The 23,045-nt window shown below is 46.8% G+C and overlaps 1 protein-coding gene across 1 annotated transcript in view; it reads right to left on the bottom strand.

The window, feature by feature from the left end:
- Positions 1-18,617: 18,617 nt before the first annotated feature.
- The window catches only part of ANXA3 (annexin A3), a 35,651-nt gene continuing 31,223 nt past the window's right edge, over positions 18,618-23,045 (bottom strand). The window contains exon 13 of the mRNA XM_028744532.2: positions 18,618-19,011. Coding sequence (XP_028600365.2) covers positions 18,952-19,011 — 60 coding nt within the window. The 3' untranslated portion in view covers positions 18,618-18,951. The remainder of the gene's footprint in view (positions 19,012-23,045) is intronic.

Raw genomic sequence — 23,045 nt, 5'->3', positions numbered from 1 at the left:
CACGCCCCCCGGAATCCTTTATTGGACTACCCTTCAATATGTGGGGCAGGTGATGGTGCTACCTCCCTTCTTCCATCTACAGACCAATACCAATGCCAATACCAATAAAGTTGTGTCAATTTGCTACGAGGTAGGCGAAAACCAAGGGGCTGGTGCCAATTTGCCAAATGGAAAAATTCCTACCAGGCGCCTTAATGGCGACCAACCAAGGTCCATAGCAAGGTCAAAGAACGAAAACCTTATCTGGTTGGGAAAAACTGGAACAGCTGGCAGGTGGCAAAGAGGGAGATCCCTGGCTGCGTCCTGCCTTAAATAGGGCAGGCCACGTCCCCAGAGCCAGCTGATTGACTGGCCAGGGGGTGACGCGGCCAGGGATTCCCCCAATTTCGTGGGGGCTGGGCCGTGACGCCCGCAATCCCACCTCCTCTGTAGGGCGGAAGTGGTTCTATGAGCGCTGCTGGAAAAAGAAATGAAAGCACAAGCGAATAGGAAAGAGAACCTGCACAAGTGACACTGACACAAAACCCCACACATACATTAAGTAAAATAGAAACATCGCCACCCCACCCCCCTCACCATTCCCCCCTCCACCACTTCCCCCCTTTTCTTCCTAGTGCAGGCTTCCTCAAACTCAGCCCTCCAGATGTTTTGAGACTACAATTTCCATCATCCCTGACCACTGGTCCTGCTAGCTAGGGATCATGGGAGTTGTAGGCCAAAAACATCTGGAGGGCCGAGGTTGAGGAAGCCTGCCCTAATGTAACTCTAATGTCTCAACAAATGAAACTGATCTGTAGAAAATGTAACTTGAAAAAAGAGACAGTGCACATACTTTTGTAAACCCATAAATCTTTAATAAAAAATACATCAAAAAGAAATGAAAGCATTGAGGAACAACTGGGTATGAAAAGGGGATTAGCAGAAAGTAGCAACTGAGCCGCCCATGCAAAAACACCCAGAAGCACGGGGACTGGTGTTGTTTGAGGGTAATGTCATGTGGACTATGCACATCAAATGGGAACGCAAACAGTTGCTAACATACTGTAAACTTAGGTGTGGACTTGCCCCTGACTTAATGGCAACAGGACTGCCTTCTGTTTGCTTTTCATCTTAAAGGCAGCCGAAAGCAACCAAGGCAAGGAGACCTTTTCTGTGCCATCTTTGCAATTGCTTTGACCTCTCCAGTCTGCGAGGAAGTTAGCAGCAGGGATGCAAAAGGCTGTTGCTTTGCAACTGAGCTGGCGGGAAAGGAGAAAGAGAAAGGGCAAAGGGCAGAGCAGGCCAGACCACAGAAGAGGAGAAAACAGGAAACCTGGGGCATGACGGGCAGCCCAAAAGGAAAGCCACAGCTGTTTCCCTGCAAAGCTTTTTACATAGATCCTGTAAAGAGACACCATATTTTGGCAGAGTCGTCTTCCCCTCAAATACTGATGGGCACAAACATTTGCATCATGGGCTGTTACAGAGTTTTTGGGAGGTTGGAATTGGTAAAAGTGTCAGAGTTATCATTTCTGATTTGCCTTGCTGATCATTTGTTGTCACGCATGTGTGTTTGCACATGCATGCGCTGCAAGAACTTCATAGCATCATGACTTGTCATCCGGGAAGCAGAAGGGAGTCCTATCAACCACATATGACTGGATAAACCTCTTGTTCTTCTAGCATGCCTGGAACTGAAAATTGCAGGCAGGAGGGGTTTCAAGCAGGCCAGAATGCACACAACTTGTTTGCTGTGTGTGTGTGTGTGTGTGTGTGTGTGTGTGTGTGTGTAAGCTTTTTAATAAAGCAGAGACATCACCTTACCAACAAAGGTCTGTATAGTTAAAGCTTTCGTTTTCCCTGTAGTGATGTATGGAAGTGAGAGCTGGACCATCAAGAAGGCTGATCGCCAAAGAATTGATGCTTTTGAATTATGGTGCTGGAGGAGACTCTTCAGAATCCCATGGACTGCAAGAAGATCAAACGTATCCATTCTGAAGGAAATCAGCCCTGAGTGCTCACTGGAAGGACAGATCCTGAAGCTGAGGCTCCAATACTTTGGCCACCTCATGAGAACAGAAGACTCCCTGGAAAAGACCCTGATGTTGGGAAAGATGGAGGGCACAAGGAGAAGGGGATGACAGAGGACGAGATGGTTGGACAGTGTTCTCAAAGCTACAGTGGAAGACAGGAGTGCCTGATGTGCTCTGGTCCATAGGGTCACGAAGAGTCGGACACGACTAAATGACTAAACAACAACAAGCTTTTTAATAAGATCTAAGCAGAGGGCTTGGCTAATGTGTTTTTGGACTCTAGCTCTAGCTCCCACCATCCCCAGCCAAGTTGACCAATGACCAAGGATGCTGGGAGTGTAAGGCGATGGCTTAGCCACCCCTACTATTGGTTAAGGAGAGAGAGATTCAAGCTGTTATCCCTATCTGACACTTATTTGTCTAGACCCAACCTGCACTCTCACCCTGTTTTGTGGTGGGAGGCAGGGATGGGGAATCCATTACCTTCCAGATGTTGCTGTGCGACAGCTTCCATCATGCCTGGCCATTGGCAACAAACAGAGTTATCTAGACACAAAATACAGGTGCTCTTGAAAAATCCATTTGGATGATTATGCAATAAGGAATGTAATAGGGATGAAAGTTTGGAAATAAGATTTACTTAAACATTTTAACAGATAATGAGATTTGAAAGAGGATAGGGATTTGCTGAATCTGATGGTAAACAGGAACACAAGGAAGGGAGGTGTGGGGAAGCCAAGAAACAGGGTTAAGAAATTCAGAACTTTAAAGGGAAAAATGTTTATTCTTTCTTTCTTTTTTTATGTATTCTTTATCTTCTTTGCTTTATGTTTTGTATTGTTTTATTTTTTATATGTTCTTTTGTATCTCTCTAAAAAATCTTAATAAATATCTTATAAAAAAGAAAAAGAAAAATCCATTTGGAGGCAGCCAATCTCTGAATACCTGATGTTAGGGGCAAACATCGGAGCAGAAAGGCTTTTGCCTTCAAGTCTTCCTGGTGGTTTCCCAAGAATTAGGCTGGATCTACACACTGGGGGGGAAACGCTATAAATAAGTCAGAAATTAAATTGTTATAACAAAAGAGGGGGGAAATGGCATAGACAAAGTTTTGGGCTCTACAGCACTATCAGGCGTTGCATGTTTATAATAGTTATAGCATTATATCATGAGCGATGTAGCTGAGTCCTTAAACAGATCAAACACATTATTGTTCTTAATGGTTGCACATGGTCCACAAGGCGACGGCTCATGTTTGCTGCCCTCCTAAAACAGTGCCCTTGCCTTGCTTCCTCCAACAAATGAATCTGGATGGCCATCATTGCCATAAGAAATTGCTCAGCCGGAGCAACAGCTTCCACATTGCAACTTAGCAACAGCCTAAGCTGCAAAGCCACAACTTTATAAATGTACATTCAGGTGTATTTACCAATCTACTGGGCAATGAAATTGCTGACGACGGGCAGCAGCGAGGACTTTGTTTCTGCCTGAGCAGCATTTGGCTTAAACGATCCTCATAAATCACTCAAAGCAAAGAGCTCTTTAAAAGGTTTATGGAGTGAGTGCGGAGCAAAGGCCTCGCCGTTCCGTATCAAAACTCCATAAACAGAAGTTTTCCACAAGCTGGTTTGAGAATTACCAATAGTCCAAGATGTCAAATATTCCATCTTACTTCCTTTCTGGCCGCACTAGACATCATGGCAAATGTGCAGCTGCCTCTTTAGGATCGCCAACTTTTCACTTACAAAATTCAGGTAACTGGGCAGTTTCTGCATGTGATGTAGAGGGAAGTGAGGGGCAGATGGGGCTCGTCCACCTGGGAAGGTCTAGGAGAAGGGAAACTATGATCCTAAACCTCCACTGCCTTGCAGGATATTTTTGGGAGAAAAAAGGGCTAAGAGGTAAACCCTGCACAAATCTAAAACGGAGTCCCTAAAACAGTTGGATGGCATCTTGTACTCCTCCTTCCAGAAAGTCCTGCAACCAAGCTGGTGCCAAACTTTTTGCTCTGCTTTCCTTTGCGCAACATCAGTAGGACCAAGGAGGTGGGGGTTGGGTCTTGTCCTCCAGACACTCTGCCCAGGCTCCCTTTGTTATTGCTTTAACTATTTATTTTGTGCTATTCTCCGGTGGCGCTGTGGGTAAAAGCCTCAGCGCCTAGGGCTTGCCGATCGAAAGGTCGGCGGTTCGAATCCCCGCGGCGGGGTGCGCTCCCGTCTTTCGGTCCCAGCGCCTGCCAACCTAGCAGTTCGAAAGCACCACCAGGTGCAAGTAGATAAATAGGGACCGCTCTGGCGGGAAGGTAAACGGCGTTTCCGTGTGCTGCACTGGCTCGCCAGATGCAGCTTTGTCACGCTGGCCACGTGACCCGGAAGTGTCTCCGGACAGCGCTGGCCCCCGGCCTCTTAAGTGAGATGGGCGCACAACCCTAGAGTCTGTCAAGACTGGCCCGTACGGGCAGGGGTACCTTTACCTTTATTCTCCTGTATTTTTAATCTTGTGAACCACCTTTGGATGTAGGGCGGTAGATAAATTTAATAAATAAAAATAAATAATGGTTAGGGTGTCAGACTACAACCTGGGAGATCAGGCTTCAAATTTCCACTCCGCCATTAAGCTCACTGGGTGACCTAAAGCCAGACACTGTCTCTCAGTCTAGCCTACCTCACAGGGTTGTCCTGAGGATAATATGGAGGGGGGGGAGAAATATAGTTTCTTTGGAGGGAAGGTAGGATATATACCAGGGGCAGCAAACTTTTTCAGCAGGGGCTGGTCCACTGTCCCTCACAGCTTGTGGGGGGCTGGACTATTTTGGGGGGGAAAATAAAAATGAATGAATTTCTATGCCCCACAAATAATCCAGAGATGCATTTTAAATAAAAGCACACATTCTACCCATGTAAAAACACGCTGATTCCTGGACCGTCCGCGGGCCGGATTTAGAAGGCTGGATCCAGATTTAGAGGGCTGGATCCAGACCCCGGGCCTTAGTTTGCCTACCCATGATAGATACATAAGAGACAACATGCATGCATGTGAGATACAGTTTAAGCACACACAATAAGGGAAACAGTTTGAAACAACTCTTTGCTTTAAACTTTTTAAATAATAATAATCTTGCACTACGGTTGTGGCTTTTACACACAACTGGCTCCATTTAAGAAAACATTTGGATCGTTTCTTCATCTGGTAAGCTGGAACAACTCCTTCACCTCCTCTGCTAGTATCTAGTAACACAAAACCACCCAGTTGTGGGGGTGCTGACAAGAGGTGGGGCTGAGCAAGGGCTGCTAGGAGACAGGCAGCTGCTGGGAACAGCTCCCTCTATCTCGCCTCAGCTGGTGACCCCAAACAGAAACTCTGCAAACAACAGCTGGAGGGGGAAGCGCTCAGTTCCTGCCCATCAGGTCCATGCCTAGAACAGGCAGGCCAGACTCCTTGCTAAGAGGGAGAGGGAGGGAGGGAGGGAGAGAGGCCGACTGGGGAACAACGTAAGAACAAAATAAGACCCGTCTTGTCCAGCATCCTTTTCTCACAGTGGCTGAAGAAGAGGAGGAGGAGGAGGAGGAGGAGGAGGAGTTCGGACTTGATTTCCCTCTTTATCACTACCCTAAGGAGTCTCACTAGAAGGACAGATTGTGAAGTTGAGGCTCCAATACTTTGGCCACCTCATGAGAAGAGAAGACTCCCTGGAAAAGACCCTGATGCTGTGAAAGATGGAGGGCACAAGGAGAAGGGGACGACAGAGGACGAGATGGTTGGACAGTGTTGAAGAAGCTACCAGCATGAGTTTGACCAAACTGCAGGAGGCAGTGGAAGACAGGAGTGCCTGGCGTGCTCTGGTCCATGGGGTCACGGAGAGTCGGACACGACTAAACGACTAAACAACAACAAAGGTGTCTCAACAATCTCCTTTCCCTTCCTCTCCCACAACAAACACTCTGTGAGGTGAGTGGGGCTGAGAGACTTCAGAGAAGTGTGACTGGCCCAAGGTCACCCAGCAGCTGCATGTGGAGGAGCAGGGAAGCGAACCCGGTTCCCCAGATTACGAGTCCACTGCTCTTAACCACTACACCACACTGGCCTGTGGGGAACCTGCAAGCAGGATTCAAGCACTTGTGCACTCTCCCCTCCTGTGACTTCTAGCAGCAGGTATTCAGAAGCATTGCAGTCCCTGATCATGGCATCAGAGCATAGCCATCATAGTTAGCAGCCACTGATATCCTTCTCTCCCATGAATTTGTTCTTTTAAAGCCATCCAAGTAGCCATGACTGCCCTGCGGGAGAGTGAGCTTCACTGTTTTACTAAGCACTGCGTGAAGACGTACTTAATAATAATAATAATAATAATAATAATTTTTTTATTTATACCCCGCCCTTCCCTGTTCAAAATCCGGGCTCAGGGCGGCTAACAACAACGCTTCTTTAAAGAATACAGAGAATTTATGGAAGGATTATGGAAGATCCTAAGGGATCTAAAGGGATGGAAGTGAAGAACAGAGGTAAAGGAGAATTAAATAACAAAAGAAGTGTGGAAGTGGAAGTCTTTTAAGATATTTTAATTAAGATTTGAATTTTATAATGTGTGTAAGTGTAATTCTGGAATTACTGTTTATAGAAAACAGCACCTTCTTTTCTTTTCCTTTTCTTTTTTTTCTTTTTTCATTTCTTCTTCCTCTTTATCTTCTTTCACAGTTTATGTTTGGCAAATACGTAAATAATTGTGTTTTTGCAGATATGTCTGGAAATTTGATTGTATTATTCAATAAAGTTATATTTTAAATTAAACAAACAAACAAATTTAAAACGCTTAATTGTAAAAGCAGCATAAAATACAGTATAAAAACATGAATAACAATAAAATTCAAAGTTCAGAAATCAGTTTAGGGGAAATCCATCTAATAAGCATTAGATAATCACCAGGGCTAGCTGGCTGAATTAGTCCTACTTGGACTGACAAGGAGGCCAGGGGAGAATTAGCTGTGGGGTCTCAGAGAGGGTCATCTTCATAAAAGGGGAGAGGGAGGGAAGAGAAGGGAAATAGAAGATCAGGCTGAATTCAAATTAAAGGCCAGGTGGAATAGCTCTGTCTTACAGGCCCAGCGGAAGGAGATTAAATCCTGAAGGGCCCTAGACTCATGGGACAGAGCATTCCACCAGGTCGGAGCCATCACTGAACAGACCCTGGCCCTGGTGGAGGATAGTCTGACTTCCTTAGGGCCCAGAACCTCTAAACTATGGTTATTCATGGACTTTAAGGTCCTCTGAGGGGCATACCAGGAGATGCGGTCCCGTAAATACTTTATCTGCCGTGAATCTTGCAACATTCAGCCTCCTTGGATGTCCGCAAATTCCAGTGTTACGAGAAGAGCTTTTCTCTCGGCCCTTTCTCAACACTGTGCATAATTTCATAAACTTCTGTTGTGTCACCTCAAACTTGTCTTTTTTCTAAACCAAAAAGTCCCAAACACTGCAACCGTTCTTCATAAGGCAGTTGTCCCATTCCCTAGATCATTTGGGTGGCCTTTTCCGAACCCAATAAGAGTCTGGATCAGCCCAATGACTCATCTGGTTCAGCATCCTGTTGTCCCAGCGACCAGCCAGGTGCATACGAAGGTAATCCCCAAAGCATTGTTCCTGAGCTCTGCTCCTACCCCTTGCTTGTCTGGCTGGAGAACAGAGAGGGGTGTGTGTAAAACTAGCAGCCTATGCAAATGTAAAATTTACATCCCTTGCCCCACCCACTTTTGTCTCTGCCCCGCCCACTAGGGGCGTGTGTGAGAGGTTGCTCAGAAAGCAATGTGACACTCAAGTTAAAAAGTGTTCTGCACCCCCAGCCGCTGCAACAACAACAACAACAACAATTTATTTATACCTCGCCCTCCCCAGCCAAGACCGGGGCTCAGGGTGGCTAACACCAGGTATAAAAACAATTGATTAAAATACAACTTAAAAACTAGATTAAAACACAACATTAAAATGCAGCCTCATTTCAGTAGAAACTCAAATCAAAAACTTTTTGGGGATGAAAACGTCAAATCTTTCACCAAGGCCAACTATCCAGACTGGTCCTACATGGGCCAGAAAAAAGCAAGGGAAGTCCCCAAATAGGAGTTCCATCACAGAAGGAGAAAGGAAAAGGAAAGAGGGGGAAGGGATCAAGTTGATTCCAAGCCAAAGGAATGGAATATTTTGGCTGGTATTGACTGTCAGTATAAGCCAGGGGGACTATATTGAGGAAGGACAAGGTACTATTAGTTTTTGTCCTGGTTTCAATCATTTTGCTGGACTGCGTATTTTAAATGCGTTCATATTCTGGTGATGGAATATAAGACTTTTTGTGGGGAGTGTCTCAAAAAGAGGATAAATGTATGGAATGAAATGAAACGATACGAAATGAAAACTTGGCCCGGTCACCATGCGGGAACTCCTATCTTTCAATTTGGTATATTTAGCCGATTTGCCTAAAAACCCAGTCCTGTAATGTCAGTGAAAGAGTCGCCTCACCTGCTTATCTTGGGGAAAATATTCCCCATGAAAAGCAGGACTGGCTGGATGGGAGAGAAAAAAAGTCACACACACACCCATCTCCAACAAAAAAATAATAATCTAGGAAAGTAATTAAGATTTCATGTGCATCTGCTGCAATGCTCCACTTGTTTTGACTTCATTAACCGTCAGGGGATTTTGCTGCAGAAGTGAGCCTGCGCCTCTGAGCAAATGTATCTAATCCAGGGATTTCTGTAACAATGAGTGGGTGGAATTTCAAGGCAGACTCTTGTATCCGAGGCATGAAAAAGACTCTTTTGTAGGTCGCTCCTCGTCAGCCGAGGGACTTTTCACTGAAAGGAAGAATGCGGGGTGGGTGGGGGTGGAGAATGGGATAATTCCAGCCCGGCTACCGCGGTGAAAAACCCCTTTTTGTCGCCTGAAGTGCCAGATTCCAACTACTGCAAGGGAAAGTTGGCTTTATGACATGAACCCGGCGCAATCCGCCCGGCTCTCCCCTCACCCACAGCACTGCCGCTCCCGGTATAGTAGCTCATTAAGCTTTTAGCTGAGTAGCCCTTTTCTCTTCCCCGCTGGCAGAGAAGGCTGCGTTCAGATGGCCATTGCTGGGCGGACGCAAGCGGCGCTGTTAGCGCAAGGTTGCGCAAGCCACAAAAGGAGTTGCTTTCCTTGGCAGATCTCCGAATCCCGACCTATTAAGGCTCTGCCAACCACTTTTGTCCTTGACAAGTGACTCTCTCGGCCGCCAACACTGCCGTCTCTGTGCGAGCCTCTTCTGTAGGGCCTGGTGCTTTCTAGGACAATCTGGCCCAGCAAGAAAAAGCTGTGCTGTCCTTGGGCGAAGACTGTGGTCGCCCTTCAGGAGAACACCCTGAGCTGTTTGGTGGAACGGGAAGAAGGTGAAAATCGGAACAGATGGTTTTCCCCGCAACAGATACAACCATAAAGCAAAGCTCTGGCAATATGCTGACCTTCAGAGAATGGGTGGGGACAAGATAGATCTCAGCATGGTTTGCAATGGTTTTGGCATCCACTGGTTTAAAGTAAAGGTAAAGGGCCCCTGATCATTAGTTCCAGTCGTGACCGACTCTGGGGTTGCGGCGCTCATCTCGTTTTATTGGCCGAGGGAACTGGCGTACAGCTTCCGGGTCATGTGGCCAGCATGACTAAGCCGCTTCCGGCGAACCAGAGCAGCGCACGGAAACGCCGTTTACCTTCCCGCCAGAGCGGTACCTATTTATCTACTTGCACTTTGAGTTGCTTTCGAACTGCTAGGTTGGCAGGAGCAGGGACCGAGCAATGGGAGCTCACCCCGTTGCGGGGATTTGAACCGCTGACCTTCTGATCAGCAAGTCCTAGGCTCTGTGGTTTAACCCACAGCGCCACCCGCGTCCCTTCTATCCACTGGTTTAACCACCACCAAAAAACGGGCTTCTGTAGCCTTTCCCATAAAACCAGGCTACTAAGAAACTCAGAATGGGTGGGGGGACAGGGGTGGGTTTTTGTGGAAAATGAAACTTTTCAAACTAGGCTAGAGCAGGGGTCAGCAATTTTTTTCAGCAGGGGGCCGGTCCACTGTCCCTCAGACCTTGTGGAGGGCCGGACTATATTTTTGTTGGGGGGGGGATGAATGAATTCCTATGCCCCACAAATAACCCAGAGATGCATTTTAAATAAAAGGACACATTCTACTCACGTAAAAACACGCTGATTCCTGGACTGTCCACGGGCCGGATTTAGAAGGCGATTGGGCTGGATCTGACCCCTGGGCCTTAGTTTGCCTACCCATGAGCTAGAGTTTCGGCAAGTGTCCCCCCCCCCCCCGCAGTCCACCAAGCACAACTCAAACATTCGTGTTCATTTCCCTAGAGCGAAATGTTACAGCCAGATTGCGCTTTCTGATGTATGCTTTTTAGACATCTTGCCATTCCTTTGCCAATTGCACCGGCAAGCGATTTTCTGATTATATACATTTTTCGTACACGTTAGTTGGCTGGGGGACTGCCTTGCAAAATTCAGAGGAGCATGAAGGTTGGAGGAAGGCTGTTTTCCAGTTCACATATTGGTTCAGAATCTGCAAGCTCACCAGATCCCACTTAAGATGCAGGTTGAAGCACCTTTCTCGCCCATCCCTGATGGTGACCTCCTGCGGCCCCAAACGCAAACAATAAACACCTGTCTGAAAGCAACCTTTGTCCTGATAGCTGAACCGACTCTCCTGCTGTAGACAAAGCGTTTCTCCACATAGCAGTTGCTGGGGAATGACACCTCTACACCTCCATTTCCCCTGCTTGTGTGCTTTCCTGAGGTATTGGGCTGGCCACAGGTGGAAGCAGAATACTGGGTTAGATTGATTTCTGACCTAATACAGGACAGCTTTTCTTATATCCTTAACTCGCTTGGACTACTGCAATGTGCTCTACGTGGGGCTACCTTTGAAGGTGACTCGGAAACTACAGCTAATCCAGAATGCGGCAGCTAGACTGGTGACTGGGGGCGGCTGCCGAGACCACATAACACCGGTCTTGAAAGACCTACATTGGCTCCCAGTACGTTTCCGAGCACAATTCAAAGTGTTGGTGTTGACCTTTAAAACCCTAAACGGCCTCGGCCCAGTATACCTGAAGGAGCGTCTCCACCCCCATCGTTCTGCCCGGAGGCTGAGGTCCAGCGCCGAGGGCCTTCTGGCGGTTCTCTCATTGCAAGAAGCAAAGCTACAGGGAACCAGGCAGAGGGCCTTTTCGGTAGGGGCGCCTGCCCTGTGGAACGCCCTCCCATCAGATGTCAAAACGATAAACAACTACCTGACATTCAGAAGACATCTTAAGGCAGCCCTGTTCAGGGAAGTTTTTAATGTATGATATTTTAGTGTTTTTTTGGTTTCTATGGAAGCTGCCCAGAGTGGCTGGGGAAATCCAGCCAGATGGGCGGGGTACAAATCATAAATAATTATTATTATTATTATTATTATTATTATTATTATTATTATTATTACTCAAGGTCTCTGGAAAACTCAGAAGGCAGGCCTGAAAGCAATGGCTATCCTCTTTTTATTTGCAACCAGCTGCTAGTCCTAGGGAGGTATACTGCCTTGAACCATGGAGGTTTCATTTAGCTGCCATGGCTAATGGCCACTGAGTGATGTGAAATCCTAGAGCTTGTCAAGTCCCGTTCAGAAGCCCCTGAGCTAGTCAGCACATGGCAGCCAAAACCGTGAGAGAGGGGTTGGGGAAAGCTCAGGGCCGGTGGCCAAATGCAGCCCTACAGGGCTCATGGTTCTCCCCCAGGCCATGTCCAATTGAGCACTTTTGCCTGGCAGGAATGTGTCCTTAAACTCTGATCATGCTTCTTGGTTGCTGGAAGGGAAGATGATTGGGGGGGGGGGGTGCATATAGGAACATCCAGGGTTTTGGTTTGTTTGTTTTTCATGGTTGGAAAATGCCTGTTGATGGCATTTTACCATTGTACTGTTGAGAGCGTATTAACTTATGGTGTGTGTGTGTGGTTTGGGAGCTGCACGGTCAGGGAAAAAACAATGCTGTCCAGGATTGTAAAGACTGCAGAGAGAATAATTGGGTGCACTCTTCCCACCTTGGATCAGATCTATGCTTCCAGGTGCCATAAGAAGGCTGCAGAGATAGCGCAGGATAGTGCGTACCCCGGAAATTATCTCTTTCAGCTTCTGCCTTCTGGAAGAAGGTACAGGGTTATAAAGACTAGGACTAGCCGCCTGAGAAACAGTTTCTATCCAAATGTGATTTTGGTTTTAAACGTAGTGTAAGGTGGTCTCTGAGGGACGCAGGTGGCACTGTGGGTTAAACCACAGTGCCTAGGGCTTGCCGATCAGAAGGTTGGAGGTTCGAATCCCCACAACAGGGTGAGCGCCCATTGCTCGGTCCCTGCTCCTGCCAACCTAGCAGTTCGAAAGCATGTCAAAGTGCAAGTAGATAAATAGGTACCACTCCGGCGGGAAGGTAAATGGCGTTTCTGTGCGCTGCTCTGGTTCGCCAGGGTCAGGGGTCCCTTTACCTTTTTTAAGGTAGTCTCTGTGGGAGTCTATTGTATTTAATTATAGTATATCAGAGTTTTTAGGGGGCTAACCAGGCTGGGATAGCTGGAATAGCAGGCTTGTTGGTTTTTGAATGTCTGATGTAGATTTTTTTCAATTTCGTTGTTCTGTATGGGACAATGACAATATGGGACAATGACCTCCATTGACCCACCCACACCTGGCCCCGCCTACTGTCATGGATTGGTTGGACACCGAGGAATGGTGGGAGGAACCAGCTGGGGAACCCCAATGGGAAGAAGGCTCAGAGCCCGGGGATTGGTGGTGGGACGACGATGAGTGGTCAGAGGGAGAAGACTGGGAAGAGGAGGCTTTGAACGTTGGATAGGTGACAGGGCTTAGTGAGCAGGGGAAGTCTGTGGCAGAGAGAAGTCCAGAATCAGGATCAGAAACTGAAGCAAGGCAGGAAGGAGGCCAAGAGGCAGAGATGAATCCGGGAGCCATGTGTGGCTCCCTCTTCTGCTGTGACAAACTTCCCTCCCTGCTTGTCTCCCAGCACCAGAAGAGGCATGAAAAAGGCGGAGGTGAGGTTAGCTGCAGGCAGTCTCAGTCTCCTTAGGGAAAGCCCTGGAGAGGACTTAGACAGCTGTGGGCAGGTTCAGCAACTGGTTCATGGGGGCAAGACCTGAGTTGCTGTGCCCATTAGGCCTGACATTCCTGTGCAGATCCTACTTTGGAGTTAACTCGAACTTGCTCTGCTTGGTTCACTGCTCGCTCACCCCTGGCATGTGGCCCCCAAAAGGTTGCCCACGAGGGAATATGGCCTGATGCTGGGAAAGGTTCCCTATGATGAGTTGAGCAAAGACATTTATATGAGTGGTACTTGCTGACCACCCTCTCACCCGCCGCTGCTTTTGTTCCTATCAAGGATGCTCCCCCATTCAAAGCCATGCTCCAGTCAGAATAATAATAATAATAATAATAATAATAATAATAATAATAATAATAATATTTATACCCCTCCCATCTGGCTGGGCTTCCCCAGCCATTCTGGGCGGCTTCCAACAGAATATTAAAATACTGTAATACATCAAACATTAAAAGCTTCCCTAAACAGGGCTGCCTTCAGATGTCTTCTAAAAGACTGGTAGTTGTTGTTCTCTTTGACATCTGGTGAGAGGGCGTTCCACAGGCCGGGTGCCACTACCAAGAAGGCTCTCTGTCTGGTTCCCTGTAACTTGGCTTCTCGCAGTGAGGGAACCACCAAAAGGCCCTCGGCGCTGGACCTCAGTGTCTGGGTAGAACGATGGGGGTGGAGACGCTCCTTCAGGTATACTGGACCGAGGCCATTTAGGGCTTTAAAGGTCAGCACCAACACTTTTAATTGTGGTTGGAAATGTACTGGGAGCCAATGTAGGCCTTTCAAGAATAGAGCCACGAAAAGCCTTGCGCTGCTTCCGTCGGTGTTATTAGGGCCATTCATAAAGGGAAATCTCACACAAATTTATTCCCAGCGCTCTGTCCTAATCAGGGCAGTGTCTTAATTGACATTGCCGTGCAAGCCCCGAAAAAGAAGAATCTTGCAGAAAAGCAACAGCACCAGGGTTGGCTGATTTGAGGTCCCTAGAGCACACAATCTAGGCCAAGCTTTCGCCAACTTTGTGGCCTCTGGCTATTTTGGACTACAGCTCCCATCAGCCCCTGCCAGCCCAGACCACCTCATTATCTGATGGGCTACAAGTTCTGAAAACTCTGGCAGAGGAAACCTCATGCCTTGCACCCCTACCCACAAGAAGCCGGCAGGATAAGGAACCACCATAGATCGAGCCAGCCCTGGGGCGAAAAGCTCGCCTCAATCATCCACATTTCAGTAGGATCCCCGGGAAAGTGTAACATGTAGCCCAGCCACACCGCTGGAAGGCTGGAGTGGTTTTGTTGGCATCCGACTGTCTCGAGAGACAATGGAGCGTGCCTCCAAGGGTGAAGTCAAACGACTGCGTTAGCAGCAGCAAAGTGACCTCCTCATGGTGCAAGCCTGGGCAGTGTGTATAGAGGTCCTAGGCTGGCCTCTTGGCCTGACAGATGTGGTCCAAAGGAAGGCAGCAAAATATATAAGGCTGGCCAGTTGAACCCATTTCTCAGGTGTGGCCACTGTCGTACGCTGACACTTCTAGGAGCCACAGGTAGGAGTTGATTGCAAGGTGGGGACCAAAGGTGGACAAACTAGCCTAGGAGGAGCATGATGTGTCCCTCATCAGAGGTACAACCACTCCCCAAACACCCCTCTAAAGTGGTAGTCTAGGAAAAACTTCACTGCTACAAATAAAGGTAAAGGTAAAGGTACCCCTGCCCATACGGGCCAGTCTTGACAGACTCTGGGGTTGTGCGCCCATCTCACTCTATAGGCCGGGGGCCAGCGCTGTCCGGAGACACTTCCGGGTCACATGGCCAGCGTGACAAGCTGCATCTGGCAAGCCAGCGCAGCACACGGAACGCCGTTTACCTTCCCGCTAGTAAGCGGTCCCTATTTATCTACTTGCACCCGGGGGTGCTTTCGAACTGCTAGGTTGGCAGGCGCTGGGACCGAGCGACGGGAGCGCACCCCGCCACAGGGATTCGAACCGCCAACCTTTCGATCGGCAAGTCCTAGGCGCTGAGGCTTTAACCCACAGTGGCACCTGCGTCCCAGTGCTACAAATACTTTCTGCTTAATATAGCAGAGGAGCCTGCAAACAGGATTTTCCATAAGCATGCCGCCACCTGGTGGCAACTCGTGAAAGGAACACCAGATTTCTGCCAACAAATTTCATTCAGCGTTAGGAAGAAAGAGAGAAAATGCTGTTTTGCTACTGCTAAGGCTTGCTCTGATTCCCCCAGCCTGGAATGATAATTTGGGAGTGGGCGGGCAGGGAAAACAATGCCGTGGGGAGCAGGGGAGAGAAGAAACAGCTTGCAAAATGTGAAAGAAACTGGCTGCAACAGTAAGACAATCCCCCCCCATCTTTCGCCCTCCTCGGTGGTGACAAGTGAGATCTAACCCAAAGGTCTGGCGGCCACAGCTGCGAGAGGAGGAAGTTGGAAGTGCGAAACAGAGAAGAAGAAAAAGGAGAAGCAGTTTAAGTGCAGTATAGCAGCAACTTCTGTTTTTCCTCTACAGTTTGCAGAGGACCAGGGGAGGGGAAAATTTGGACTGTGTCTTTATCTTGCACGAAAGTGCACGCAGCCCCCACAAGCGCACATGGGGTGTATGGAAAGACTCCTGTGTCCCAGCCCCAACTGAAATGAACTGGGAGCAGAACAAGCTTCCTCCTGGATTTTGCTCCAGGCCACACAACACTCTCCTTAGCTTTTCTTTAACCTCCCTCGTTTCCAGCAGGTATTTCTACTTTAATTGCAGGCATTATTGCCCCTGTTTAGAGGTGGTGGCCATTCAAACCTGCAACTCATTGCCTTCTGGCCTATAAGTTCTTCTTGCACCGTGCCTAGGTATGTGAGGGTCTCTTCTGTGTGTGTGATTTCTTACGGTAAGGTAGAAAGCACACTGCACAAGCTCAGGGGCACCTTTAAAGCTACAGTGGTACCTCGGGTTAAGAACTTAATTCGTTCTGGAGGTCCGTACTTAACCTGAAACTGCTCTTAACCTGAGGTACCACTTTAGCTAATGGGGCCTCCTGCTGCCACCGCACCGCTGGAGCACAATTTCTGTTCTCATCCTGAAGCAAAGTTCTTAACCCGAGGTACTATTTCTGGGTTAGCGGAGTCTGTAACCTGAAGCGTCTGTAACCTGAGGTACCACTGTACAGGTGTTTCAGATCTGAAACCATGGCACCAGGAAACACCTGTGATAATGAGGTCTGGAATATTCTATGTGTATATGTGTGAAGAAGATCCATTTCCTTCCCAACTTTTCTCCTCCTAACAATATCTGGATTCAGCATCCTGAATCACAGAACTGTAAAATTGGAAGGGGCCCCGAGGATCATCTAGTCCAACCCCCTGCAATGCAGGAATCTCAGCCAAAGCAGCCATGACAGATGGCCACCCAACCTCTGCTTAAAAACCTCCACGGAAGGAGAGCCCACAACCTTCAGAGGGAGACTGCTGCACAGCTGAACAGCTCTTATTGCCAAAAAGTTCTTAATGATGTTTAGCTGGAATCTCGTTCCTTGTAACGTGAAACCATTGGTTTGAGTCCTGCTCTCGAGAGCAGGAGAAAAGAAGCCTGTTCCGTCTTCCATGCGACAGCCCTTTAGATATTTGAAGATGGCGATCACATCTCCCCCTTAGTCTCCTCTTTTTCTGGCTAAAGAGCCAGCGTGGTGCAGTGGTTAAAAGCGGTAGTCTCGTAATCTGGGGAACCGGGTTCGCTTTCCTGCTCCTCCACATGCAGCTGCTGGGTGACCTTGGGCCAGTCACACTTCTCTGAAGTCGCTCAGCCCCACTCACCTCACAGAGTGTTTGTTGTGGGGGAGGAAGGGAAAGGAGAATGTTAGCCGCTTTGAGACTCCTTCGGGTAGTGATAAAGCGGGGTATCAAATCCAAACTCCTCCGCTAAACATACCCAACGTTCCTCATAAGGCTTGGTTTCCAAATGCTTCATCATCTTGGCTACCCTCTTCTGCACGCATTCCAGCTTCTTAAATTGTGGCACCCAGAACTGGACGCAGTACTCTGGGTGTGTGGTCTGACCAAGGCAGAATACAGCAGTGCTATGACTTCCCTTGATCCGAACACTAGACTGGATCTGAACACTGTTGATGCAGTCTAGAATTGCATTAGCTTTTTTTGCTGCTGCATCACGTTGTTGTCTCATGTGATCTACTTAAGACCCCTAGATCCTTTTCACATGCACTACTGGCAAGCCAGGGATGGGAAATGTGTGGCCCTCCAGATTTTGTCAGGACTACCAACTCCCATCGCTCCCAGTCTGAATGGCCAATGGTCAGGGACAATGGGAGCTGGAGTCCCACAACTCTGGAAGGCAGGATTTTCCAGGAGGTGTTTCAACCACACCTTTTATTGGCTCATGTGGGACCAACATGGATAGCCAGCCCTGATGAATACTTGAGGTTCCCGACCCCTATGGCTATAATTTCATGGGCAGTCATTTACAGTGGTGCCCCGCAAGACGAATGCCTCGCAAGACGGAAAACCCGCTAGACGAAAGGGTTTTCCGTTTTTGAGTTGCTTCGCAAGACGATTTTCCCTATGGGCTTGCTTCGCAAGACGAAACGTCTTGCTAGTCTTGCGATTCCCCCCCCCCGCTTTCCCCCCTTTTTTCTAAGCTGCTAAGCCGCTAATAGCCGCTAAACCGCTAATAGCGCTAATCCGCTTAGCCGCTAATAGGGTTGCTTCACAAGATGAAAAAACCGCTAGACGAAGAGAATCACGGAACGGATTCTTTTCGTCTTGCGAGGCACCACTGTAATTTTATCCTGATTCTAATTTTTAAGCTGTATTTTAATCAATTGTTTGATTGTGTTTTAATGTACAGTGGTACCTCGGGTTAAGAACTTAATTCGTTCTGGAGGTCCGTTCTTAACCTGAAACTGTTTTTAACCTGAGGTATCACTTTAGCTATTGGGGCCTCCCAGTGCCGCCGTGCCACTGTAGCACGATTTCTGTTCTCATCCTGAAGCAAAGTTTTTAACCCGAGGTACTATTTCTGGGTTAGTGGAGTCTGTAACCTGAAGCGTATGTAACCTGAAGCGTATGTAACCTGAGGTACCACTGGACTTGACATTTGATGTTAGCCGCCCTGAGCCCAGTCTTGGCCGGGGAGGGTGGGGTATAAATAAAAATTTACTTATTTACTTACTCATAATGTGTTGCCAGTTGGCAGTGGGCCACTTCCTTATTGCCAGCTTTCCTCTCTCCCTCTCCCCAAGAATCTAACTTATAATAAAGTCAGTGTCAGCTACATCGATTCTGCAATACAGCCTGAAAACCACAATGGCTGCATGGTGCTTTAGAAAAAACAGCAGCATGTGCTGATAAGCTAGATCTTCGCATATAAAAGCAAAAAGCAATAATAATATGGGGGTAAAGGATTAAGCTGTATTCAAATAGTGAGAGAGAGCACTAGATACTGGATATATACAACTCATTGATTTATGTCTTTCATATATCTAGGCAGATTCCAACCTCACGGGCATCAACGATTTCTTTAGCGCCAGCAGATCTGGCCCGGACAATTTCGGGCGCAGGTTTCATCCGAAGGCGCAGCGTGTGTGGCGGCAAATGTCATCGATTGCCTGGAGGGAGGTGCTAAAATAAGCATCTGCTTGTTACGGAGCCTAATTGAGAAAGCGATAAAGAAAACGCGGTGGCAATTTTACACTCGTTTAAACATTCAGAAACTCCGCAGAGGAGGACTGCAGCGCAAAGCGGGAAACTCCAGGGCTCGGCGCTTCATCCCCATCAGTCGTCTCCACCGCAGATCCTGAGCAACGTGGCCTCATAATCCCCAGAAGTGTCAGACTGCAAAAGGCAAAACAAAAAACAGTCAGGAAGCCACATTAAAGAGGCACACTTCAACGTGGTAAATCCATTTATAGACAAAAGCAGCACTGCGCCGCAGTTATGGCTGCCAGGCCACATCACCCATTAAACTAACTCTGCCATAGAGCAAGACCCAGGCCATGGGAGGGCCATTAAACTGCGCAAAGGCTTTCCTGTCTAGCAAGAGAACGCTGCTGCTATGGAGAGAGGGCTGGCAAAAGGAAACCTTTAAAAAAGACATCTGGATTCCCCCATAAAACCACCAAGTTAACAGCTGAGCTTGTTTTCCACTCAACATGATAGCCCAGGGAGGCCCTCATTATCAGCAGACATCTGGGCAGAGAGCTTGTCTCCGCAGTCTGTCTATCTGCAGCCTCAAGGAAGCCTCAGCTTTTCCACTCATGGGCATCTGCATATGCAAACATGGTTGCTGCCACACAGATTTCCACCACCTGTAATATTTACTTTGAGTTTGTTTAATTTTTGCAGTGGTGGTTACAGTTTTAAAGCATCTTCATTTTTATTTTTTATTTTTGATATGCAGAAAATGCATAGAGGGCACAGGGCTCTTGCAACCTTCCCTAGTGGCGCAGATCAGCATGACAAGCTAGACTGGCTGAAAGTCCCTCTTTTGCACAAGGACTGAAAAGTCCCTCTTTTGCATCGGGCATGGGGGGGGGGGGCACGACAGGCTAGCTTCTGGGTGACTGAAAAGAAAGTTTCAGAAGCTCCAATGCCTGTGAGTGGGAAAGCTTCTGCAGAGCTGCCTGCCACGATTTCGTATGTGACGTTTTCACATCAATGAGGACCAGAAACTTGCTTTTTAAAAAATGATAGCAAAGGTTCTCAGGGATTCTATGCTCACAGCCCAGTTCAGGAAAGTACTTAAACATTTAGCAGTGTGTTCACTTATGCTTTCTTGGAACAGCACTCAGCATCTTGAGAGAAGTCATGTTTTGGCCAGGGCATTTAACGTTCTCAGAAACCTCTGCAATAGGCAGCATTGCTCAAGCCCAGAAAAGCGTGAGAATGTTTAAAGCCTGCAGCACAACCCCAGGTTGCCAGCTAGAGCTTGGTAGGATTATGGGACTCGGGTGGCGCTGTGGTCTAAGCCACTAAGCCTCTTGGGCTTGCTGATCAGAAGGTTGGTGGTTCAAATCCCCGTGACGGGGTGAGCTCGCATTGTTCTGTTCCAGCTCCTGCCAACCTAGCAGTTCGAAAGCACACCAGTGCAAGTAGATAAATAGGTACCACTGCGGCGGGAAGGGAAACGGCATTTCCGTGCGGTCTGGTTTCCATCACGGTGTTCCATTGCGCCAGAAGCGGTTTAGTCATGCTGGCTACATGACCCAGAAAGCTGTCTCTGGACAAATGCTGGCTCCCTCGGCCTGAAAGCGAGATGAGTGCCGCAACCCCATAGTTGCCTTTGACTGGACTTAACCATCCAGGGCTCCTTTACCTTTACCTGACATCTTTCCGCAGGGCCTGCAAGACAGAGCTGTTCCACCAGGCCTTTGGTCAGGGCGCAGCCTGACTCCCTCCTCTGGCAATCTGCACAGAATTTTGCTTAACGGTTGCCATCAATTTGATTTTAATTAATTTTTATAATGAAATGTTTTAGAATGTTGGATTATTTGATTGTTGTTAGCCGCCCTGAGCCCGGCTTTGGCTGGGGAGGGCGGGATATATATATATATATATATTTTATTGAGTTTCATTTAATGCATACACATAACACAGGTAAGTAAATATAGAGAAAGAGAGAGAAAAAAGAGAAATTAAAAAAGAGAAAAAAGGTAAGAAAAAAAAAAGAAAAAAACAAGGTAACATACAAATTGACTTCCATCCCTCTTGACTCTGGATTCCTAAATTTTTCCAAGATTTTGTCTTTACAGCTGTTGTTATTTAATACCTTGACACATCGAAAGTTTTATAATAAACCAACTATATTTGGTACGTTTTCATAATTTCCTTCTATATATGTCATAAATTTAGCCCAATCATCCCTTAACTTTGTATTCTTTTGGTTTCTGATTTTCTGCGTCATATTTGCCAATTCAAAGAAGTCATATAGCTTATTTTGCCATTCCATCATCGTTGGGGTGCTCGTGCTTTTCCATTTTTGAGCAATTAGCAGTCTGGCCGCTGCTGTTGAGTACTGGAACAAAATTACATCTTCTTTCTTAATCTCCTCTCCTATGATGCCTAATAGAAAGGCCTCTGGTCTTTTTAAAAATGTGTATTTTAATATTTTTTTTAGCTCGTTGTATATAGTATCCCAGAATTTTTTAATATCCTCGCAGGCCCACCACATATGCATGAAATTTCCCTCCTTTACTTTACACCTCCAGCAGGCCCCGCTACCAATCTTGTATAACCTATTCAATTTTTCTGGTGTTAGATACCATCTGTGAATCATCTTTTCTATGTTTTCCCTAATTGCGGCACACGCCGTAAATTTTATTCCCTTCTCCCACAGTTTTGACCACTGCTCATAGGCTATGTTATGTCCTAGATCTATCGCCCATTTAACCAAGACTTCTTTGATCTCCTCGTCTTTTGTGTCCCACTCCAATAAAATATTATACATTTTAGATAATAATTTAGTGTTACCTTCAATTATTTCAATCTGAAATTTCGATTTTTTTTCATTCATTCCAATTTTTTTGTCTTCCGCCCATATGGCATTGATTTGATGATACTGTAGCCAAACTGTCAGTTTTCCCTCCAGCTCCTCGTATGGTCTTAATTTCCACGTGTCTTCCGATCTTACCAGTAGGTCCTCATATGTTAAATTCTTTACTCCCGTATTTGTATTTTTAGTTGTTATAATATTAACAGGGGACAGCCACCAAGGGGTTCGCCATTCCAGTAGTTTTTTATTCCTATTCCAGGCTTCATACAAGGGGCCTCTAATAATATGATTCGAAAATCCCCTATGCACTTTCCCTTTATTCTGCCATAGATAGGCATGCCAGCCGTATCTATTGTCTGCCCCTTCCAGGTCCAATAGGTCGCTATTTTCTAGAGTGATCCACTCTTTAACCCAGCATAAACATGCGGCTTCATGGTACAACTTTAAGTTTGGAACAGCGAAGCCCCCTCTTTCTTTTCGGTCCGTAAGAATTTTAAATCTGATCCTTGGTCTTTTCCCCTGCCAGATGAATCTGGAGAGAGTCCGTTGCCAATCTTTGAACAATTTAGTCCCCCTAATTATTGGAATATTTTGAAAAAGGAACAACATCTTAGGAAGTATGACCATCTTTATCGCCTCCATCCTGCCCAACCATGATAAACTGACTCTATTCCAAACATCGAGATCCCTTTTGATCTCTTTCCAAACTACCGAGTAGTTGTCTTCAATTAAGTTTATGTTTTTTGATGTAAGCCAGATTCCTAAGTATTTTATTTTTTTTGCGATTTTTATTCCGAATTTCCTTTCTAGTTCTTCTTTTTCATCACTTTTCAGATTTTTTGTCAGCATTTTTGTCTTCAGTTTGTTTAGTTTAAAACCGGATAGCTTGCCATATTCCTCCATGATCTCTAATGCTTTGCCAATACTCTCTCGGGGTTCTTCCAGGGATAATATCAGGTCATCTGCGTAGGCCTTTAGTTTGAATTCCTTCAGACCTATTCTAATCCCTCGTATCTCAGACACGGTTCTAATTTTATTCGCCAATATTTCTAAAACCATAATAAATAGAAGCGGGGAGAGAGGGCAACCTTGTCTTGTTCCCTTTTCTATCTTAAATTGGTTTGTTAAATTATTATTTATTACCAATTTGGCCGATTGAGTTGAATATATAGCTTGTATTCCTTTCAGAAAGTCGCCCTCTATCCCTGCCTTCTCCAAACATTTTATCATAAACATCCATGATACGTTGTCGAACGCCTTTTCGGCGTCCACAAACATCAATACTGCCGGTACATTGTTATTAATCTCCAGGTACTCAATTAAATTTATAACGTGTCTAACATTATCCTTCAAAAACCTGTTCGGCAAAAAACCGGCC

Source organism: Podarcis muralis, chromosome 9 (assembly GCF_964188315.1).
Source record: "Podarcis muralis chromosome 9, rPodMur119.hap1.1, whole genome shotgun sequence".
In the NCBI taxonomy this organism is placed as follows: domain Eukaryota; kingdom Metazoa; phylum Chordata; class Lepidosauria; order Squamata; family Lacertidae; genus Podarcis; species Podarcis muralis.
The sequence above is the reverse complement of the archived record's forward strand: the minus strand, read 5'-3'. Positions and strand labels throughout refer to the sequence as shown.